The 24,116-nt window shown below is 44.9% G+C and overlaps 1 protein-coding gene and 1 long non-coding RNA gene across 16 annotated transcripts in view; one reads left to right on the plus strand and one right to left on the minus strand.

Annotated features, from left to right (window-relative positions):
- The window catches only part of LOC106592913 (RNA-binding protein 47), a 78,576-nt gene extending 67,688 nt beyond the window's left edge, over nt 1-10,888 (plus strand). For 6 of the 12 annotated variants that reach the window (XM_045712262.1, XM_045712259.1, XM_045712261.1 and 3 more), the window contains 6 exons: nt 1-231; nt 1,177-1,519; nt 4,031-4,054; nt 5,572-5,784; nt 8,795-8,967; nt 9,552-10,888. The exon at nt 1-231 is cut by the window's left edge and continues 646 nt beyond it. In XM_045712262.1, coding sequence (XP_045568218.1) covers nt 1-231; nt 1,177-1,519; nt 4,031-4,054; nt 5,572-5,784; nt 8,795-8,967; nt 9,552-9,797 — 1,230 coding nt within the window. In that variant the 3' untranslated portion in view covers nt 9,798-10,888. The remainder of the gene's footprint in view (nt 232-1,176; nt 1,520-4,030; nt 4,055-5,571; nt 5,785-8,794; nt 8,968-9,551) is intronic. The other 6 variants (XM_045712258.1, XM_045712265.1, XM_045712268.1 and 3 more) reach the window with 6 other exon arrangements.
- Nucleotides 10,889-11,501: 613 nt separating this feature from the next.
- Nucleotides 11,502-12,450, minus strand: LOC123732935 (uncharacterized). Of its 4 annotated transcripts, none has more exons than XR_006763510.1 (3): nt 12,145-12,450; nt 11,950-12,092; nt 11,502-11,750 (listed from the first exon to the last, which is right to left on the minus strand). It is a non-coding gene; the product is annotated as an uncharacterized lncRNA (long non-coding RNA). The 4 variants fall into 4 exon arrangements; XR_006763511.1 differs by having other exon boundaries at nt 11,515-11,750; nt 11,950-11,996; nt 12,193-12,450; XR_006763512.1 differs by having other exon boundaries at nt 11,515-11,750; nt 11,851-11,996; nt 12,193-12,450.
- Between the last annotated feature and the right edge of the window lie 11,666 nt (nt 12,451-24,116).

The raw sequence follows: 24,116 nt of genomic DNA on the forward strand, positions 1-24,116 counted from the left end.
GCAGACAAGATGAAGAACCGTGGCTTTGCCTTCGTGGAGTACGAGAGTCACCGCGCGGCGGCCATGGCGCGCAGGAAGCTGATGCCCGGCAGGATCCAGCTGTGGGGGCACCAGATCGCCGTGGACTGGGCGGAGCCGGAGATAGACGTGGACGAGGACGTCATGGAGACCGTGAAGATTCTATACGTCAGGAACCTGATGATGGAGACCAGCGAGGAGACACTACGACAGGTCGGATTGATTGATTGATTGATTTACTGACTGATTGGTTTAGTGACAGTTTGATTGATTGACAGATTAGTTGATTGATTGATTAATTGATTGATTGGTTGACAGATTGGTTGATTGATCAATTGGTTGATTGATTGCTAGGTGTTTGGTCAGTAGAACCAGGGCTGTATTAACATGTCTCTGGGTTCTAGGTGTTTGGTCAGTAGAACCAGGGCTGTATTAACATGTCTCTGGGTTCTAGGTGTTTGGTCAGTAGACCCCAGGCTGTTTTAACATGTCTCTGGGTTCTAGGTGTTTGGCCAGTGGAACCAGGGCTGTATTAACATGTCTCTGGGTTCTAGGTGTTTGGCCAGCGGAACCAGGGCTGCATTAACATATCTCTGGGTTCTAGGTGTTTGGCCAGTGGAACCAGGGCTGTATTAACATGTCTCTCTGGGTTCTAGGTGTTTGGTCAGTAGAACCAGGGCTGTATTAACATGTCTCTGGGTTCTAGGTGTTTGGTCAGTAGAACCAGGGCTGTATTAACATGTCTCTGGGTTCTAGGTGTTTGGTCAGTAGAACCCAGGCTGTTTTAACATGTCTCTGGGTTCTAGGTGTTTGGCCAGTGGAACCAGGGCTGTATTAACATGTCTCTGGGTTCTAGGTGTTTGGCCAGTGGAACCAGGGCTGTATTAACATGTCTCTGTGTTCTAGGTGTTTGGCCAGTGGAACCAGGGCTGTATTAACATGTCTCTGGGTTCTAGGTGTTTGGCCAGCGGAACCAGGGCTGTATTAACATGTCTCTCTGGGTTCTAGGTGTTTGGTCAGTAGAACCAGGGCTGCATTAACATGTCTCTGGGTTCTAGGTGTTTGGCCAGTGGAACCAGGGCTGCATTAACATGTCTCTGGGTTCTAGGTGTTTGGCCAGTGGAACCAGGTCTGTATTAACATATTTTTGGGTTCTAGGTGTTTGGCCAGTGGAACCAGGGCTGCGTGGAACGTGTCAAGAAGATCCGAGACTACGCCTTCGTCCACTTCTCGTCCCGTGACGACGCGGTGGTCGCCATGGACCACCTGAACGGGACGGAGGTCGAGGGTTCCTGTATCGAGGTCACCCTGGCGAAGCCCGTCGACAAAGAGCAGTACACGCGTTACCAGAAGGCGTCTAAAGGGGGCGCTACAGCGGCGACGGCCGCACCGGAACCGGTCCAGCAGAACTACGTGTACCAATGTGACCCTTACACCCTCACCTACTACGGGTACCCTTACAACACACTGATCGGACCTAACAGGGATTACTTCATCAAAGGTTAGACTGTTTACCTTCTGGTCGTCTTTGGCAGCGTTTACACAGACAGTCCAATTCTGATCTTGGTTTAATTTTTTTTATTATTTCTCACCAATCAGATCAGCTCTTTAGCTCGATATTTGGTTTGGGCCGCCTATATAAAACGAAGACTTTGTACTTATAGACGTAGCTCGGAGATTTTGGTCCGTCTGTTGTTTATCTGCTAATTTCGTCGTCGTCGTCGTCGTCGTCGTCGTCGTCGCGCTAGTACGAATGGAGAATAATTAATTATTATCATCAGAGAATGCAGTTTAATAACGACAGAAGATCTGTAGATAGATGGGTGTGCTGTTGTAAATGTAACCAATAGTGAATCCCACCTCATCAATACATGTGATTGGTAGATGATCATGATGATATTGATCAATCAGACGAATAGGGGGGGGGATTGGAAGGGGCCTGCGTTCTAAATGATTATTGATCTCTCTCTCTCTCGGGGTGGGGTGGGGGGGGGGAAAGGGGCCTGCGTTCTAAATGATTATTGATCTCTCTCTCTCTCTCTCCCCCTGAAGTCACTAAATCTAAATCACTAAATCATTGATCAGCATCTCTAACCGGTAAAAGGGACTCTCCGCAATATATGACATCATAGGACACGCACAGCGGGGTTGACTTCCTGCTTAGCGACTACGAGAACGACAATATTCCAAGATGGCCACTGTTGGGTCTTGCTAGTTTCTTGTTCTTCTTCTCTCTCTCCTCCTTTGAGGCGTAATAGAGTACCACAGTATGAGTCACGATACCCAGAAAACCTTGCGGTCAAACAAGGAAATGGTTCCAATCGTTTTTTTTTAAATTTTATTTTAGAAACACTTAAAATAAAGGGCTGTGTTTTGTGTAGGTTTAACCTGCCGTGGCGTTTTACATTTACATTTACATTTAAGTCATTTAGCAGACGCTCTTATCCAGAGCGACTTACAAATTGGTGCATTCACCTTATAATATCCAGTGGAACAACCACTTTACAATAGTGCATCTAAATCTTTTAAGGGGGGGGTTAGAAGGATTACTTTATCCTATCCCAGGTATTCCTTAAAGAGGTGGGGTTTCAGGTGTCTCCGGAAGGTGGTGATTTTGATAACCGTGTAAATCTCTACTAATATATTCACCTGCATTTAACCCCCCCTCAAATTAAATTCTAATTAGCTGCTAATGTGGCTATCATTAAAAAAAAACTACAAATATCTGGATTAACTATCTAATGTTAGTTACATGTAGTAATGAATAAATTGTTAACATTTCTTTATTTATTTTTCATTTTGTAATATTTTTATTTAACTTTTATTTAACTAGGCGAGTCAGTTAAGAACACACGTGTTTTATTTACAACGACGCCCTACTTTAAAATGGACAATTCTGTGAACTGTCTTGTGCACGTTTGAAATTGACACATTTTACATTTACACAATACCTTTTTTTTAGCAAAGGTGTCAGCTAGAGATGACGTGCGAGGTGCATGCTGGGATTCGTAGTTTTACATGATGATCTACTTTGACGCTAATTAGCGTTTTCGAATCTGAGAGTAAACAGAGCTGAATATATATTTGATAAAAGTTCACCTTGTCGTAGAGAGATTTACACGGTTATCAAAAACATCACGGCAGGTTCAAACCTAAACAAAACACAGACCTTAATTGAAATGTTTCTAAAATCCCCTTATGGGGGAAAAAATGAATCATTTCATTGTTTGACCGCTAGGTCTTATGGGTATTATGACACCTCCGCTGTGAGACTCTATATACCTGCATCAAGAGGATCCCCCTAGTGGCTGTGTGGAGTATTGGCAGATTAGAATTCTGTTGTCCTTCACTGTCTGTAAGTAGGAAGTGTCTCTCTCTGTAAGCAGGAAGTGTCTCTCTGTAAGCAGGAAGTGTCTCTCTCTGTAAGCAGGAAGTGTCTCTCTGTAAGCAGGAAGCGTCTGTCTGTAAGCAGGAAGTGTCTCTCTCTGTAAGCAGGAAGTGTCTCTCTGTAAGCAGGAAGCGTCTGTCTGTAAGCAGGAAGCGTCTCTCTGTAAGCAGGAAGCGTCTCTCTGTAAGCAGGAAGCGTCTCTCTGTAAGCAGGAAGCGTCTCTCTGTAAGCAGGAAGCGTCTCTCTGTAAGCAGGAAGCGTCTCTCTGTAAGCAGGAAGCGTCTCTCTGTAAGCAGGAAGCGTCTCTCTGACGATGCCATATTGCAGGGTGTCCCTTTTTAAAGAGCTATGGAGCCCATCCCGTTTTGTGATGATTGATACTGACAAGGTATCTGGGTGGAAACTCAACTAAATCTGTGTCCTAAATAGCACTCTATTCCATTTGCTAGGGCACTACTATTGACCAGAGAGCCCCTTTTTTTTTGGGCTCTTAACACCTACGGGCCCCCCCTGGTCAGAAGTAGTGCCCTTACATTAGGGGACAGGGTACCATTTGGGCCGATCGAACTAATCCGTTCGGACGCTGACTGTGATCACTGTGTTTTCTGGTTTTTGTCTCCAAAGGAGGTCCAATGATACAGACCAATGGTAAATCTATTCCATCCTTCTCATTGGCTACACCTTTTACACTCCTTATCCAATGAAACATCAACTTCCTGGTCGTGTGACCAACTCTCTCTCTCTCTCTCTCTCTCTCTGGGTTTCCATAACAACTTCCGTCCCCCATTTTTTTGTTAGTTCATTGGTAGACGGACAAAACTGTCAGACCCCAACGATGTCTCCCCAAACCACCCCCTTCACAACTTCACTTACTAGATGTCCTACCATTGTTGGAATCACAACAAACTAATGACTAGATAAACATAGACAAAAGTATATATTGGACAAAAAAAACGTGTAAATTGACGCCCCCATAGCAACCCCCCCTCCCCCTTCCGTGATGTTGCTAACGACGGCTTCACACTTTGACGGAAAAAAAAGTCTAAACTGGATTCCTCGGGACGTCCCAACTCTCGGACATCACCCCGCTGAAGTTGACATTTAAAACGGTTAAATTAAAGGTAGGGTTTTAGGGTTTAGGGTTTAGGGTTTAGGGTTTAGGGTAGGGGTATAGAATTAGGGTTTAGGGTAGGGGTTTAGGGTTTAGGGTAGGGGTATAGAATTAGGGTTTAGGGTAGGGGTTTAGGGTTTAGGGTAGGGGTATAGAATTAGGGTTTAGGGTAGGGGTTTAGGGTTTAGGGTAGGGGTATAGAATTAGGGTTTAGGGTAGGGGTTTAGGGTTTAGGGTAGGGGTATAGAATTAGGGTTTAGGGTAGGGTTTAAGGGTAGGGATTAAGGTTTAGGGTAGGGTAGGGGTTAAGGTTTAGGGTAGGGGTATAGAATTAGGGTTTAGGGTAGGGAATTAGGGTTTAGGGTAGGGTAGGGGTTAAGGGTAGGGATTAAGGTTAATGTTTAGGGTAGGGTAGGGGGTTAAGGGTAGGGGTTAAGGTTAAGGTTTAGGGTAGGGTAGGGGTTAAGGGTAGGGTTTAAGGTTTAGGGTAGGGGTTAAGGGTAGGGGTTAAGGTTTAGGGTAGGGAATTAGGGTGGGGGTTTAGGGTTTAGGGTAGGGATTTAGGGTAGGGTCTGGGGTTTAGGGTAGGGCTTTAGGGTAGGGATTTAGGGTAGGGTGTTTAGGGTAGGGGGTTTAGGGTAGGGACGTCCCAAGGATCTCGGATAGCAATAACGAACTTTAGTACCACAGGTGACACTTTAATTGGGGTGGACGGGCTCGTAGTAACGGCTGGAGCAGAATATGATCAAATATCTATCTATATATATATATATATATATATATATATACTCTACCAGTTTAAAGTTTGGACACGCTTACTCATTCAAGGGTTTTTCTTTATTTTTTTACTATTTTCTACATTGTAGAATAATAGTGAAGACATCAAAACTATGAAATAACACATATTTACAATGACGGACTACCCCGGCCAAAACCCCTAACCTGGACGACGCTGGGCCCTGTGCTAAACAGCCCCTATAGAACATATCCCATAACCCCTACATATTGAAGCGTACCCTAAACAGCCCCCTCCCCCACTGTGGCCTATCTCCAGCAGGTGCTGTGCGAGGGCGTGGCCGTGCGGTAACGGGTAGCCGCGCCCCAGGCCCCCGGGGGTCATACCTGGGGGGTTACTCTGCTGGGCGGGGTATCTACAGCCGTTACCATGAAGGCAAAGCCAAGGGCCCCGACAACAAAGCCTACGAGTTGTTACCTTCCATGGAGCTGTCAGCTTCAGTCAACCCGCTGGGTATCAAGCCTTGCACAAGTCAGTCATACTCCCCCCCCCTGTCGTACCCCCTTCCCCGTCGTACCCCCCCTCCCTCCTCCCCGTCGTCATCACCCTTAAACTGTCTACTATACCGCCGCCTGCTTCCTTCAGTTTTCTCCTTCCTGTCTCAAGCCTGGCTCAAGTCAGTGAAAGATAGAGTTGTCGAACCTCTAAACCAGTCCTGGTGTAAACTAACTCCCTACTGGTCTAAACCAGTCCTGGTGTAAACTAACTCCCTACTGGTCTAAACCAGTCCTGGTGTAAACTAACTCCCTACTGGTCTAAACCAGGCCTGGTGTAAACTAACTCCCTACTGGTCTAAACCAGGCCTGGTCTAAACTAACTCCCTACTGGTCTAAACCAGGCCTGGTGTAAACTAACTCCCTACTGGTCTAAACCAGTCCTGGTCTAAACTAACTCCCTACTGGTCTAAACCAGGCCTGGTGTAAACTAACTCCCTACTGGTCTAAACCAGGCCTGGTCTAAACTAACTCCCTACTGGTCTAAACCAGGCCTGGTGTAAACTAACTCCCTACTGGTCTAAACCAGGCCTGGTGTAAACTAACTCCCTACTGGTCTAAACCAGGCCTGGTCTAAACTAACTCCCTACTGGTCTAAACCAGGCCTGGTGTAAACTAACTCCCGACTGGTCTAAACCAGGCCTGGTCTAAACTAACTCCCTACTGGTCTAAACCAGGCCTGGTCTAAACTAACTCCCTACTGGTCTAAACCAGGCCTGGTCTAAACTAACTCCCTACTGGTCTAAACCAGGCCTGGTGTAAACTAACTCCCTACTGGCGTCTTTCAACTCCAGTTCCCAGAGGGCAGCAGCAGGCAGGAAATAGCAAACAGGAAATGGGGATATAGGAAGCCGAGGATGAATTGATGGGTCATAGATTTCACTATTAATACTTTAATATCAGCTGACATATAAACCTTTCTGCAGCTCGGGTCACTGTTGACAGACAGCAGCTTTCTGAAAGAAAAACAAAAAGCAAAGAGACTCTACTGCCCCCCCTACTGGACTGGAGTTGAACTGCAAGCCTTCCTTCTCAGAGAGGAACGTCCTCTCTCTGTCTGTCTGTCTGTCTGTCTGTCTGTCTGTCTGTCTGTCTGTCTGTCTGTCTGTCTGTCTGTCTGTCTGTCTGTCTGTCTGTCTGTCTGTCTGTCTGTCTCGTCTGTCTGTCTGTCTCGTCTCGTCTGTCTGTCTGTCTGTCTCGTCTCGTCTGTCTGTCTGTCTGTCTGTCTGTCTGTCTCGTCTGTCTCGTCTGTCTGTCTGTCTGTTCTGTCTGTCTGTCTGTCTGTCTGTCTGTCTGTCTGTCTGTCTGTCTGTTCGTCTGTCTCGTCTGTCTGTCTGTCTGTCTGTCTCGTCTCTTCGTCTGTCTGTCTGTCTGTCTGTCTCGTCTGTCTCGTCTGTCTCGTCTTTCGTCTGTCTGTCTGTCTGTCTGTTCTCTGTCTCGTCTGTCTGTCTCGTCTGTCTGTCTGTCTCGTCTGTCTGTCTGTCTGTCTGTCTGTCTGTCTGTCTGTCTGTCTCGTCTGTCTCGTCTGTCTGTCTGTCTGTCTGTCTGTCTCGTCTGTCTGTCTGTCTGTCTCGTCTGTCTGTCTGTCTCGTCTGTCTGTCTGTCTGTCTGTCTCGTCTCTCTGTCTGTCTCGTCTGTCTGTCTGTCTGTCTCTCTCTCTGTCTGTCTGCTCTCTCTGTCTGTCTCTCTGTCTGTTCTCTGTCTGTCTGTCTGTCTGTCTGTCTGTCTGTCTCGTCTGTCTGTCTGTCTGTCTGTCTGTCTGTCTCGTCTGTCTGTCTGTCTCGTCTGTCTGTCTGTCTGTCTGTCTGTCTGTCTGTCTCGTCTGTCTGTCTGTCTGTCTGTCTCGTCTGTCTGTCTGTCTGTCTCGTCTGTCTGTCTGTCTGTCTCGTCTCTCTCTCTGTCTCTCTGTCTGTCTGTCTCTCTCTCTCTCTCTCTCTCTCTCTCTCTCTCTCTCTCTCTCTCTCTCTCTCTCTCTCTCTCTCTCTCTCTCTCTCTCTCTCTCTCTCTCTCTCTCTCTCTCTCTCTCTCTCTCTCTCTCTCTCTCATCTCTCCTTCTGTTTTCTCTCTATCTACTCTGTCCTATTCTCCCTTGGTGATGTGTTGTTCCTTTACTGTAAATTCCTCAACACCCTTCAGATCAAGGGGTCAAGGGGTCAACAATCTCTAACCCCCCCCCTCTTTGACCTCTTCTGATTTAAACGTCACTCATTGGTTTATTTAGGGTTTTCTGTTAGGTGTATCTCTCCGGTACGGAACGATAATCTGATTCTCTAATCTGGAAGTGATTTTTCAATTCCCTCACAAATCCTTCTCTCAGTCTCTGGAATATCTGGATCAGAAAAACACAGTGGACTTTTTGTTCATCTGAAACAATGAGTGACCTTGTGTTGGCGTGTGTATTAGCGTGTGTGTGTGTGTGTGTGTGTGTGTGTGAAGGGGGTTTAATCAAGAGCTAAGCACCATTTTAATCTGAATCACACCCCAACAAACAGAGGCTAACACTAACTTGGGTAATTCCATTCTCTCTCTCTCTCTCTCTCTTCTCTCTCTCTCTCTCTCTCTCTCTCTCTCTCTCTCTTCTCTCTCTCCCTCTTCTCTCTCTCTCTCTCTCTCTCTCCTCTCTCTCTCCATTCTCTCTCTCTCTCTCTCTCTCTCTCTCTCTCTCTCTCTCTCTCTCTCTCTCTCTCTCTCTCTCTCTCTCTCTCTCTCTCTCTCTCTCTCTCTCCCTCTCTCTCTCCCTCTCTCTCTCTCTCTCTCTCCCTCCCTCCCTCCCTCCCTCCCTCATAAACTCTGTCCTGTTGAAACTGTGCCTCTGCTCTCAATGTCTTTGCCACCTCACAGCGGCATTTCCCAATCTGACTATCATTCTGGGGTTTTGTGTGTACGTCTGTATATGTCTCTCTCTCTGTGTGTGTGTGTGTGTGTGTGTGTGTGTGTGTGTGTGTGTGTGTGTGTGTGTGTGTGTGTGTGTGTGTGTGTGTGTGCAGTGGGCCTGCAGGCTCTTGGGGGCCAGTACCCAGTGTTCCAGGGAGCCAAGCTGATGGAGGAAGGGAAGATGCATCCCGCTGTGGAGCACCTCATTAACCCGCTGACCCTGCAGCACGACCACACAGCCCAGACTACTGTCCTACCTGCTGTCTCCACACCTCCGCCCTACCAGGTACACACACACAGACTGTTATACCTGCTGTCTCCACACCTACCAGGTACACACACACAGACTGTACATTAAATTAATGTAATCTGAAAGTTATCCACTAACTCTGTCTCTCTCTCCCTCTCCCTCTCTCCTCCTCTATTTCCCCCTCCCCTCCCTCTCTCTCTCTCTCTCTCTCTCTCTCTCTCTCCCCTCCTCTCTCTCTCTCTCCCCTCTCTCCCTCTCTCTCCCTCCCTCTCTCTCCCCTCCCTCTCTCCTCCTCCATTTCTCCCTCCCCTCCCCTCCCCCCATCTCTCTCTCTCCCCTCCCTCTCTCTCCCTCCCCCCTTCCGCTCTCCTCCCCTCTCTCCCTTCCCCCTCCCTCTCTCTCCTTCTCTCTCTCTCTCCTCCTCTCTCCCTCCCTCCCTCCACTCTCTCCCTCCCCCTCCCTCTCTCCTCCTCCATTTCTCCCTTCCTCTCTCCCTCCCCCTCTCTCCTCCTCCATTTCTCCTCTCTCTCTCTCTCTCTCTCTCTCTCTCTCTCTCTCTCTCTCTCTCTCTCTCTCTCTCTCTCTCTCTCTCTCCCTCCCCTCTCTCCCCTCCCCCTCAGGGTCGTCCCATCACCCCAGTGTATACCATGACCCACAACATGCAGCGTATCCCCGCGGCCGGCGGTCTGTACGGAGGAGGCTACATGCCCATCACAAACTACAACGCCGCTGCCCTGGCAGCCCTGCAGAAGAACGCAGCTGCGGCGGCTGCAGCTTACGGAGGGTACGCGAGTTACGCTGTGCCCCAGGCCTTCCCTGGCGCTGCGTTTCAGGTGCCCATCCACGATGTCTACCAGACCTACTGACTGATACCGGACCTACTGACTGATACCAGACCTACTGACTGATACCAGACCTACTGACTGATACCGGACCTACTGACTGATACCAGACCTACTGACTGATACCAGACCTACTGACAGATACCAGACCTACTGACTGATACCAGACCTACTGACTGATACCAGACCTACTGACTGATACCGGACCTACTGACTGATACCAGACCTACTGACTGATACCAGACCTACTGACTGATACCAGACCTACTGACTGATACCGGACCTACTGACTGATACCAGACCTACTGACTGATACCGGACCTACTGACTGATACCAGACCTACTGACTGATACCGGACCTACTGACTGATACCAGACCTACTGACTGATACCAGACCTACTGACTGATACCGGACCTACTGACTGATACCAGACCTACTGACTGACTGATACCAGACCTACTGACTGATACCAGACCTACTGACAGATACCAGACCTACTGACTGATACCAGACCTACTGACAGATACCAGACCTACTGACTGATACCAGACCTACTGACTGATACCAGACCTACTGACTGATACCAGACCTACTGACAGATACCAGACCTACTGACAGATACCAGACCTACTGACTGATACCAGACCTACTGACTGATACCAGACCTACTGACAGATACCAGACCTACTGACAGATACCAGACCTACTGACAGATACCAGACCTACTGACTGATACCAGACCTACTGACTGATACCAGACCTACTGACTGATACCAGACCTACTGACAGATACCAGACCTACTGACAGATACCAGACCTACTGACAGATACCAGACCTACTGACTGACTGATACCAGACCTACTGACTGATACCAGACCTACTGACAACAGTTAATCAGATACCAGCTGTCTGGTCCACAACGCCTGTTCAACCACCACTCAACGTTCAAACAACTTGTGCGTCACAACGTCAGGCAAGAAACTACAGAAGACCTATAGAAGACCTCATCTCCACATATCACCTCCCTCCTCTCCCCTCTCCCCTCTCCCCTCCTCTCCTCTCCCCTCTCCTCTCCCCTCTCCCCTCTCCCCTCTCTCCTCCCCTCTCCCCTCTCCTCTCCCTCTCCCCTCTCCCCCTCCGTTCAGCAACATCTACGCAACGTCAGGAAAAAACCCAAAAACCAAATGGACCCTTTAATCAATAACACAAACTCTACTCAGCGTCGGTTCTTCAACATTAGCCCAACATCTAGGCCACGTTATGACGTCGTGCCAAAAACCCTTTCGACGTTTTAACAACGTCTATGCAACGTCTCCCTCGCTGGCTTCTTTCGCCAGGGTTCTTGTTGGTCCTAATGAATACTGGGACCAGACTTCTTTGCCCCCCTGACTTTCACACAATATACCCTTCTGTAATTGAATAGAGCCTATATCCCTCATGTTCAAATCTGGAGAGTTCCTCTGTTTTCTTTCATTGTTCCCCCTCGAATCAGGGCCTGATTTAGACCTGGGACACCAGGGGCTGATTTAGACCTGGGACACCAGGGGCTGATTTAGATCTGGGACACCAGGGGCTGATTTAGACCTGGGACACCAGTCATTGTTCCCCTCGAATCAGGGCCTGATTTAGACCTGGGACACCAGTCATTGTTCCCCTCTAATCAGGGACTGATTTAGACCTGGGACACCAGGGGCTGATTTAGACCTGGGACACCAGTCATTGTTCCCCCTCTAATCAGGGCCTGATTTAGACCTGGGACACCAGGGGCTGATTTAGACCTGGGACACCAGTCATTGTTCCCCCTCGAATCAGGGCCTGATTTAGACCTGGGACACCAGGGGCTGATTTAGACCTGAGACACCAGTCATTGTTCCCCCTCGAATCAGGGCCTGATTTAGACCTGGGACACCAGGGGCTGATTTAGACCTGGGACACCAGTCATTGTTCCCCCTCTAATCAGGGCCTGATTTAGACCTGGGACACCAGGGGCTGATTTAGACCTGGGACACCAGTCATTGTTCCCCCTCGAATCAGGGCCTGATTTAGACCTGGGACACCAGGGGCTGATTTAGACCTGAGACACCAGTCATTGTTCCCCTCTAATCAGGGCCTGATTTAGACCAGGGACACCAGGGGCTGATTAAGACCTGGGACACCAGGGGCTGATTTAGACCTGAGACACCAGTCATTGTTCCCCTCTAATCAGGGACTGATTTAGACCTGAGACACCAGTCATTGTTCCCCCTCTAATCAGGGCCTGATTTAGACCTGAGACACCAGTCATTGTTCCCCCTCTAATCAGGGCCTGATTTAGACCTGGGACACCAGGGGCTGATTTAGACCTGGGACACCAGGGGCTGATTTAGACCTGAGACACCAGTCATTGTTCCCCCTCTAATCAGGGCCTGATTTAGACCTGGGACACCAGTCATTGTTCCCCCTCTAATCAGGGCCTGATTTAGACCTGGGACACCAGGCGGGTACCAGTAATGACCAGGTAGAGGAGAACAACAGCAGTAGTCCAGACCTGGTAGGGTAACATTTTGAATCCCCCCCCACAGGGTCTATAATCATCCACTCCAATCAGAACCCATTGATGTATAACAGACTGTGTAGAAGAAAACGTATATAAGACCCAATGGAAGGAGATGAACCCTCCAACTCATGACCAGACCACACCTTTAGCTTTACGCTCAACACCCCCCCCCCACCACCACCACCACCTTCTATGACATCACTTCATCACCCTGACAACTGACCCCTCCCCACCCCCCACCACCTTCTATGACATCACTTCATCACCCTGACAACTGACCCCTCCCCCCCACATCCTCTCCTCCCTGTTGCCCGGGCAACAAGAACATTGAAGGTACACTGAAGTATTTCTGAAGAGGTAAAAATCCATATTTAATGTTTCTGTTGTTTGTTCTATAGAAGAAAAAAAATTGAGAAAAAAAAGACAACATTTTACTTTGTTTTTCAAACTTTGGTTAACGTTTAAACAACACAAATATAACTAAATTAAAAAATAAAAATAAAATGAGGAAGAAAAAAAAATACTACAGAAACTACTGAAGACATTTTATTTTTTATTTTTTTTTGAATTTATTAAAAGAGTTTGTATTTTTAAGTCGTTTTCATTCATCCATTCATGCTGTTAGCTGTTAGCTTCATAGATGAGTTTGCTTGTTGTTGCTTGTTGTTGGGGGTATCTATTAGTTTTCAGATATTGTAATATTGGGTATCATTTAAAAAACGTGTTTTTTTTTACGTTTTTTTTTTTTTTTTAGATGTGTTTGTTATGCTTCTGTTCTGGAACATGGCCGTCACTTCACTTGTCTCCTACAGCAGACTAGGACTGAATTGTTTTATTTTATCATGTTGTTGTTGTTGTTGTTGTTCTGTACTTTATTCTAATTGTTTGTAATTGCTTGATTCTCACAAGGTGAACAAATATGGACAAAGGCGTTTATTATTTTGTATTGCTCTGCCCTAACACTCTCCAGCGTTAGCATACGCTACGTACGCTAAGCAAACTGAACTGCTCCACTAGCATACGCTACATACGCTAAGCTAACTGAACTGCTCCACTAGCATACGCTATGTACGTTAAGCTAACATTAAACACATTATTAGCATTCGCTGAGCTAACAAAAGTTCTGTACTAGCGTACGCTAAGCTAACCGAAACACTCCGCTAAGCATATGCTAAGCTTACCCTGGGAAAAAAAAAACCTGTTAGCTTTATGCTAAGCTAGCAGCATCACACTCCGCTGAGCTTCAACCCCACTGAAAAGCCTTTCTACTGCAGTGCCTTTCAACTCTGTCTCTGGGTTTCGACTATTGTACCTTTCAACTACAACAGGTCTTAAGATCTCTGAGTTCAACTGCAGCGCCTGTTTAGTGGAAATTATGTTTTTACTCTCTACACTACACTAGCATATCACAGAATACTACAATACTACATGCCCAAAAGACCCTTAAAAAAAAAACCCAGCTTTGTGACTGCTTCATTCTCAGTGGTAGCTAGTGTGGCTGTTGGAACAGAGACTACGGCCGGGATTCAATCCCAAAACTGTGTCATCGACCGCTTGACGTTTTAAAGGTCATTTTCTAATCGAGCAGCAGCATCGTCGAAAAAAGCCGCGATCAGATTGAATCCCTGCCTGTATCTCTCTGGTCCAGGATCTCTTTGGTTTCATACCAACCCGAACACAAACCTAGTCTTCTCTATCTCTATCTCTCTCTCTCTCTCTCTCTCTCTCTCTCTCTCTCTCTCTCTCTCTCTCTCTCTCTCGCTCTCTCTCGCTCATTTCAAAAAGGCAACAGATTTCCCGTAAAAGATATGAAGAGCGAATGTATTTTTTTTTTATACATTCAGTGTTTTGTACGTGTGCGTGTAGCAAACATAGAAGGCACTAAGAGTCGACGTCCACGCTGAAATCTAATTAGCATCATACAAAAACATCTGTCAGCTTAAGTTACAGCTGGTATCTTTATGCACGGGCTGCGTCTCAATCCACCGTATCCGCCTTGTCGGCCTTCCTCATCTGAGGTGGAAGGTGACAGAGCCACAGCGGTGTTTGTCAGAGATCGAGAAACGTCCCCGAAAAATTGGTCTTCTCACAAATGTTTCCGTTGCGTCCAAACGGTTTAATCTCCAAAACGAATACGACCCTCATCTACGGAGAGATGGAGACTCACACAAAACACGAGCGTCACGTCGTGACTCTTCTGAAATTCGTAACCGCCAATCTGCCAACTTCTGTCTGTAGCGTCCGAACAATTCGGGCCACAAACTAGCACGACCCCACCATCGAACGGTGAGACTCTTACGAACACGTACCTGTTAGCTGTTTTGCTCTAGGTCGCCCACAAGCCTCACAAGACTAGTCTTGAAGGTACCAGTTTAAAACCTTTATGGAGGTACTTTAGTGCCAAAAGAGTGGATTATGGGTAAAAAAAAACGGAGTTTTCTTATATCTCTCAGGACAGACACTTCAAAACGACACTACTTCCTCTTAATGACCCTGCCATGTATGAATATTTTTATTCAATGTGTTTCTATGGGCTAATCATTTTTTTTATAAATATATATTTTTATCCTTACAGTGGATCCTAACATTTTAAAAATAAAATAGTGAAAATGATCCATAGTATGCCCGTCTTAAAACAATTCCATATGTTAGATTAGTAACCTGGCCAGATTGGACCGTCTTAAAACAATTCCATATGTTAGATTAGTAACCTGGCCAGATTGGACCGTCTTAAAACAATTCCATATGTTAGATTAGTAACCTGGCCAGATTGGACCGTCTTAAAACAATTCCATATGTTAGATTAGTAACCTGGCCAGATTGGACCGTCTTAAAACAATTCCATATGTTAGATTAGTAACCTGGCCAGATTGGACCGTCTTAAAACAATTCCATATGTTAGATTAGTAACCTGGCCAGATTGGACCGTCTTAAAACAATTCCATATGTTAGATTAGTAACCTGGCCAGATTGGACCGTCTTAAAACAATTCCATATGTTAGATTAGTAACCTGGCCAGATTGGACCGTCTTAAAACAATTCCATATGTTAGATTAGTAACCTGGCCAGATTGGACCGTCTTAAAACAATTCCATATGTTAGATTAGTAACCTGGCCAGATTGGACCGTCTTAAAACAATTCCATATGTTAGATTAGTAACCTGGCCAGATTGGACCGTCTTAAAACAATTCCATATGTTAGATTAGTAACCTGGCCAGATTGTACGATTTCGTTAGTTTAGTAGGAACTCAGCGCTCTTGGGGACCTTAAAGACCCCTTTTTTAACATTTTTAAACAGCTTTGTGTTGAGGAATAGAATTATATTGAAACTAAGCTGCCAACTGGAACTAAGCCTTAGCACACACACACACACACACACACACACACACACACACACACACACACACACACACACACACACACACACACACACACACAGCTTCTCGCTTCCCCCTCACAGTGCCCCCTATAGGTGTAACCCTCCAGAGCTACGTGAAAACACATCAAAAGCTGCTACACTGGGTAATAGGCTGACAAATGTTTGTTTGTGGGGAGAGAGAGAGAGAGAGAGAGAGAGAGAGAGAGAGAGAGAGACAGAGACAGAGAGAGACAGAGAGAGAGAGAGACAGAGAGAGAGAGAGAGAGACAGAGAGAGAGAGAGAGAGACAGAGAGAGAGAGAGAGAGAGAGAGACAGAGACAGAGACAGAACCTCAAAGTAAATGTTGCAGTACCACCCTCTATTCATCACCACTTGGATGACAGAGTTTGTCCATGTCTCTATTGAGTCTTTTGGGTTAATTTAGTATTATGTTGTTGTTGGTGTTGTTGTTGTTGTTGTTGTAGGGGGTGTTAGTTGTGTTGATGCTGGTGAACTTGAAGGAGAAAAAGGCAGTTGGGATTTAAATGGATTCAACAGTATTTTGGAAAATCAGGCCCAACTCTCTCTCTGTCTCTCTCTCTCTCTCTCTCTCTTTCTCTCTCTCTCTGTCTCTCTATCTCTCTCTCTCTCTGTCTGTCCTGTAAAGGGTTTCTCTCTCTCTCTCTCTCTCTGTCCTGTAAAGGGTTTCTCTCTCTCTCTCTCTCTCTCTCTCTCTCTCTCTCTGTCTGGCCTGTAAAGGGTTTCTCTCTCTCTCTCTCTCTCTCTCTCTCTCTCTCTCTCTCTCTCTCTCTCTCTCCTCTCTCTCAAGAAAACTGGAATTTCATAAAATACTGATGAGTAACTTTTATTGCATTGTTTTATGATGACAAGAAGTTAGGATATATTTAATATATTCATTATGTGTGACGTCAGAAGAAATGTTATAATATATTCCTAGAGTAAACATGGTTTCTTTCCTTTATATAGACCTAGTTTAGAGATCAAACTAAAACACATTTTTCTTCTCAAAAAAACAACAACGATAGTTTGAACATTTAAATTTGTGATGTAATTTAGTGTTATTATGTTAACAATGTAATGTACGATGTGTTTTTTGTGTGTGTTGGGGTGTTGTGTTTAGTGGGAGGACAGAGATATCAGGCTGTTTAGTATGGAGGTCTATGGAGCCATTCAGAATGAACAGAGCTGAGAGAGACTGACCTCTATCGACTCCCCATCACCCCCCCTCCCCATCACCCCCCATCAATCACCCCCCCATCACCCCCCCTCCCCATCACCCCCCATCACCCCCCCTCCCCATCACCCCCCATCAATCACCCCCCCATCACCCCCATCACCCCCTCACCATCACCCCCCATCACCCCCCATCAATCCACCCCCATCACCCCCCCATCACCCCCCATCACCATCACCCCCCATCACCCCCCATCACCCCGACCCCCATCACCCCGACCCCCATCAATCACCCCCATCATCCCCCCATCACCCCCATCACCCCATCATCCCCATCACCCCCCATCACCCCCATCATCCACCCCCTCACCCCCATCACCCCCATCACCCCATCACCCCGACCCCCATCACCCCCATCACCCCCTCACCCCCCATCACCCCCATCATCCCCATCACCCCGACCCCCATCACCCCCCCAGCTGGCGTGTCGTCTCCATCTCCAACAGAACAACACGTGCCTCGTTAAAGAAATAACAATATTAATAATAAAACTGGAAATGGTTCTTAGCGTTTCTTAAAACGTTTCTTAACACTGTAAACATTTCTTAACACTGTAAACGTTTCTTAACACTGTAAAACGTTTCTTAACACTGTAAAACGTTTCTTACTGTAAAAGTGTCTTACTGTAAACATTTCTTACTGTAAAAGTGTCTTACTGTAAACGTTTCTTACTGTAAAAGTGTCTTACTGTAAACATTTCTTACTGTAAACGTTTCTTAACACTGTAAACATTTCTTACTGTAAACGTTTCTTAACACTGTAAAACGTTTCTTAACACTGTAAACGTTTCTTACTGTAAAAGTGTCTTACTGTAAACATTTCTTACTGTAAACGTTTCTTACTGTAAACGTTTCTTGCCTTATTGCCAAACTGTGCTCCTCCGCTGTCCCCGTTTAGACCTGGGACGGTTTTTCTATGCTCATGTTTATATTTATAGTGGTTAACTAGAAAAAATAAAGCATTTTCAAAAATATAACATGGTGTGTCTTCTATACAGTTAATCTGGTCCACTGGTCCTAGTCTCGATAATATGGTGTCTTCTATACAGTTAATCTGGTCCACTGGTCCTAGTCTCGATAATATGGTGTCTTCTATACAGTTAATCTGGTCCACTGGTCCTAGTCTCGATAATATGGTGTCTTCTATACAGTTAATCTGGTCCACTGGTCCTAGTCTTGATAATATGGTGTCTTCTTTACAGTTAATCTGGTCCAGGTGCCTGCCTGTCTGCCTGCCTGCCTGCCTGCCTGCCTGTCTGTCTGTCTGTCTGTCTGTCTGTCTGTCTGTCTGTCTGTCTGTCTGTCTGTCTTTTTGCCTGCCTGCCTGCCTGCCTGCCTGCCTGCCTGTCTGCCTGCTTGCCTGTCTGCCTGCCTGCCTGCCTGTCTCCCAGATTAAAAGCTTCTATGCAGTAGTTATTGGATGTGACTCAGCATGTTAGCCATCTCACTAATAAAGCAATCCAAAATGCACTGCATTCACGGTTTCACTTTTCAAGGTATTCTACGGAATCGTCCTAATAAAGCCCGCTGTACTATAGACCTATAGTCTAATGTAGGCTATATATGTATGTATTGAAGTTTGTTTTGGAGAGATGTCCTGTTTTTCGGATTATAATCTCTGTAAGGTACAACATTTGCAGTGAGTTTTTGTAAGAAAAAATAGATCTCTGATCTAGGAAGAGGTCAGATTCATCTTTGTTGTCCCCAAGCCCAATTTATCACCCATATATTTCTTCAGGGACTATGAATGTTAAGTTTAAACTACTTTATTCACAGTATTAATGCTGGTTCATGCCGGTGCAATCCACCCAGGGGATATCTATAAAAGTTTCACATTTACAAAAGTCTCTCTCTCTCAAAGGAAAAGTTCATCTTATTTAAAAAATGTTTTTATTTTAAGCAATAATAAATATATGAATACAGATGATATTTGTGAGTAAATTTTCATCTTAAAGAAAATGCTCCGGTACTTTTGTCGACTATTAAGTGTTTTTTTTGTTGTTGAGGAGAACGACGTGTCGATCAGACATTATTACAAAGAGACATTCGGGAAGTTTTAATGAGCAACGTTTCATATCTGATCTAAGGTTGTGTCATCGATCCCAGATACACATTGTCTAGTTTCAGACTGTAGAGAACGATCCCAGATACACATTGTCTAGTTTCAGACAGTAGAGAACGATCCCAGATACACATTGTCTAGTTTCAGACAGTAGAGAACGATCCCAGATACACACCGTCTAGTTTCAGACTGTAGAGAACGATCCCAGATACACTGTCTAGTTTCAGACTGTAGAGAACGATCCCAGATACACATTGTCTAGTTTCAGACTGTAGAGAACGATCCCAGATACACATTGTCTAGTTTCAGACTGTAGAGAACGATCCCAGATACACATTGTCTAGTTTCAGACAGTAGAGAACGATCCCAGATACACATTGTCTAGTTTCAGACTGTAGAGAACGATCGCAGATACACATTGTCTAGTTCCAGACAGTAGAGAACGATCCCAGATACACATTGTCTAGTTTCAGACTGTAGAGAACGATCGCAGATACACATTGTCTAGTTCCAGACAGTAGAGAACGATCCCAGATACACATTGTCTAGTTTCAGACTGTAGAGAACGATCCCAGATACACATTGTCTAGTTTCAGACTGTAGAGAACGATCCCAGATACACATTGTCTAGTTTCAGACTGTAGAGAACGATCCCAGATACACATTGTCTAGTTTCAGACTGTAGAGAACGATCCCAGATACACATAGTCTAGTTCCAGACTGTAGAGAACGATCCCAGATACACATTGTCTAGTTTCAGACAGTAGAGAACGATCCCAGATACACACCGTCTAGTTTCAGACTGTAGAGAACGATCCCAGATACACACCGTCTAGTTTCAGACTGTAGAGAACGATCCCAGATACACATTGTCTAGTTTCAGACAGTAGAGAACGATCCCAGATACACATCGTCTAGTTTCAGACAGTAGAGAACGATCCCAGATACACATTGTCTAGTTTCAGACTGTAGAGAACGATCCCAGATACACATTGTGTAGTTTCAGACTGTAGAGAACGATCCCAGATACACATTGTCTAGTTTCAGACTGTAGAGAACGATCCCAGATACACATCGTCTAGTTTCAGACTGTAGAGAACGATCCCAGATACACATTGTCTAGTTTCAGACTGTAGAGAACGATCCCAGATACATATTGTCTAGTTTCAGACTGTAGAGAACGATCCCAGATACACATAGTCTCGTTTCAGACTGTAGAGAACGATCCCAGATACACATTGTCTAGTTTCAGACTGTAGAGAACGATCCCAGATACACATTGTCTAGTTTAATTTCAACCATTGTATATCTATGATGTACTACATAAGTGCCTTGCTAAAAATCGATGTAAAAAATCCATAGGAGCTGATTCACTTGATTCCCTTCTAACTGCAGTATTAAACCATAGGAGCCGATTCACTTGATTCACTTCTAACTGCAGTATAAAACCATAGGAGCTGATTCACTTGATTCACTTCTAACTGCAGTATAAAACCATAGGAGCTGATTCACTTGATTCACTTCTAACTGCAGTATAAAACCATAGGAGCTGATTCACTTGATTCCTTCTAACTGCAGTATAAACCATAGGAGCTGATTCACTTGATTCACTTCTAACTGCAGTATAAAACCATAGGAGCTGATTCACTTGATCTCTAACTGCAGTATAAAACCATAGGAGCTGATTCACTTGATTCCCTTCTAACTGCAGTATAAAACCATAGGAGCTGATTCCCTTCTAACTGCAGTATAAAACCATAGGAGCTGATTCACTTGATTCCCTTCTAACTGCAGTATTAAACCATAGGAGCTGATTCACTTGATTCCCTTCTAACTGCAGTATAAAACCATAGGAGCTGATTCACTTGATTCACTTCTAACTGCAGTGTAAAACCATAGGAGCTGATTCACTTGATTCCCTTCTAACTGCAGTATTGACGACTGAAAAAGACCTTGAATCTATTTGGTTTAAGAACGATCTGTCAGACAAGGACTCAATGTTAAGACTAGTTTCCTGGATATTACAAGAGGGTCTGTACTGGGACCTCTCTCTTCTCTCTTTACCACTTATATAGATAATATTAGATCTATTTAATACATCCTGTAACAGGCATCTGTATGCCGTTGTCCCACCAGCTGCATACCACCCTGCATCCCACTGCTGGCTTGCTTCTGAAGCTAAGCAGGGTTGGTCCTGGTCAGTCCCTGGATGGGAGACCAGATGCTGCTGGAAGTGGTGTTGGAGGGGCCAGTAGGAGGCGCTCTTTCCTCTGGTCTAAAATAAAAAAATATCCCAATTCCCCAGGGCAGTGATTGGGGGACATTGCCCTGTATAGGGTGCTGTCTTTCGAATGGGATGTTAAAACAGGTGTCCTGACTCTCTGAGGTCATTAAAGATCCCATGGTACTTATCGTAAGAGTCGGGGTGTTAACCCCTGGTGTTCTGGCTAAATTCCCAATCTGGCCCTCATACCATCATGGCGACCTAATCATCCCGAATTGGTTTATTCATCGCTGTAACTATTCTCCAGGTCGTTACTGTAAACGAGAGTATGTTTGCAGACAATTTACCTGCTAAAATAACACTGTTAACCAGAGCTGCAATCTGACCTTCTAGAACGTTCTGGTTGTTTTACGATATGGGCAAGACTAAAAACATGTCGTTCAAGAATGTTTCAGATGGACTCCATATGTATTCAATGATCAGGTTCCCTCCTATTGAAATGGTTCGTGGTGCAGTGCTAGAGGCGTCACTACAGACCCTGGTTCGATCCGGGTTTGTATCACAACGGGCCGTGATCGGGCGGCGCATAATTGGCCCAGCGTCGTTCAGGGGTAGGGCCGTCATTGTTAAATAAAATAAATAATTTGTTCATAACTGACTTGCCTTGTTAAATAAAATAGAAAATATATTTCTGGGCTTTTGGATTAACAACGATAAAAACATTTTTAAAAAAAGCTAAGATTTAAAAGTGGGTGTCTTTTAAAAAAGAAAAATAGATCTTGCTTCTCCCTAAATAGCAGGAAGCAGATTGCAGTCAACTTTCCTGACAGTTCTTGACTATGGGGACACCATTTCCCAGAATGCAGCAGCCACTACTATTAAACCAGACACCACTTTAAATACAGGTGACAGTTTTAATACTGACTACTACATCCTGTATTAAAGGCTGGTCCTCAGTTATAATACTCACTACTACATCCTGTATTAAAGGCTGGTCCTCAGTTATAATACTCACTACTACATCCTGTATTAAAGGCTGGTCCTCAGTTATAATACTCACTACTACATCCTGTATTAAAGGCTGGCTGGTCCTCAGTTATAATACTCACTACTACATCCTGTATTAAAGGCTGGTCCTCAGTTATAATACTCACTACTACATCCTGTATTAAAGGCTGGTCCTCAGTTATAATACTCACCACTACATCCTGTATTAAAGGCTGGTCCTCAGTTATAATACTCACTAATGCATCCTGTATTAAAGGCTGGTCCTCAGTTATAATACTCACTACTACATCCTGTATTAAAGGCTGGTCCTCAGTTATAATACTCACTACTGCATCCTGTATTAAAGGCTGGTCCTCAGTTATAATACTCACTACTGCATCCTGTATTAAAGGCTGGTCCTCAGTTATAATACTCACTACTGCATCCTGTATTAAAGGCTGGTCCTCAGTTATAATACTACTACATCCTGTATTAAAGGCTGGTCCTCAGTTATAATACTCACTACTACATCCTGTATTAAAGGCTGGTCCTCAGATATAATACTCACTACTACATCCTGTATTAAAGGCTGGTCCTCAGTTATAATACTCACTACTGCATCCTGTATTAAAGGCTGGTCCTCAGTTATAATACTCACTACTGCATCCTGTATTAAAGGCTGGTCCTCAGTTATAATACTCACTACTGCATCCTGTATTAAAGGATGGTCCTCAGTTATAATACTCACTACTGCATCCTGTATTAAAGGCTGGCTGGTCCTCAGTTATAATACTGACTACTACATCCTGTATTAAAGGCTGGTCCTCAGTTATAATACTCACTACTACATCCTGTATTAAAGCTGGCTGGTCCTCAGTTATAATACTCACTACTACATCCTGTATTAAAGCTGGCTGGTCCTCAGTTATAATACTCACTACTACATCCTGTATTAAAGGCTGGTCCTCAGTTATAATACTCACTACTGCATCCTGTATTAAAGGCTGGTCCTCAGTTATAATACTCACTACTGCATCCTGTATTAAAGGTTGGCTGGTCCTCAGTTATAATACTCACTACTGCATCCCTGTATTAAAGGCTGGTCCTCAGTTATAATACTCACTACTACATCCTGTATTAAAGGGCTGGTCCTCAGTTATAATACTCACTACTACATCCTGTATTAAAGGCGGCTGGTCCTCAGTTATAATACTCACTAATGCATCCTGTATTAAAGGTGGCTGGTCCTCAGTTATAATACTCACCACTACATCCTGTATTAAAGGCTGGCTGGTCCTCAGTTATAATACTCACTACTACATCCTGTATTAAAGGCTGGCTGGTCCTCAGTTATAATACTCACTACTACATCCTGTATTAAAGGCTGGCTGGTCCTCAGTTATAATACTCACTACTACATCCTGTATTAAAGGCTGGTCCTCAGTTATAATACTCACTACTACATCCTGTATTAAAGGCTGGTCCTCAGTTATAATACTCACCACTACATCCTGTATTAAAGGCTGGTCCTCAGTTATAATACTCACTACTACATCCTGTATTAAATGGCTGGTCCTCAGTTATAATACTCACCACTACATCCTGTATTAAAGGTGTGGTCCTCAGTTATAATACTCACTACTGCATCCTGTATTAAATGGCTGGTCCTCAGTTATAATACTCACTACTGCATCCTGTATTAAAGGCTGGACCTCAGTTATAATACTCACTACTGCATCCTGTATTAAAGGCTGGCTGGTCCTCAGTTATAATACTCACTACTACATCCTGTATTAAAGGCTGGTCCTCAGTTATAATACTCACTACTGCATCCTGTATTAAAGGTTGGCTGGTCCTCAGTTATAATACTCACCACTACATCCTGTATTAAAGGCTGGCTGGTCCTCAGTTATAATAC

Source organism: Salmo salar, unplaced genomic scaffold, assembly GCF_905237065.1.
Source record: "Salmo salar unplaced genomic scaffold, Ssal_v3.1, whole genome shotgun sequence".
Taxonomy (NCBI): domain Eukaryota; kingdom Metazoa; phylum Chordata; class Actinopteri; order Salmoniformes; family Salmonidae; genus Salmo; species Salmo salar.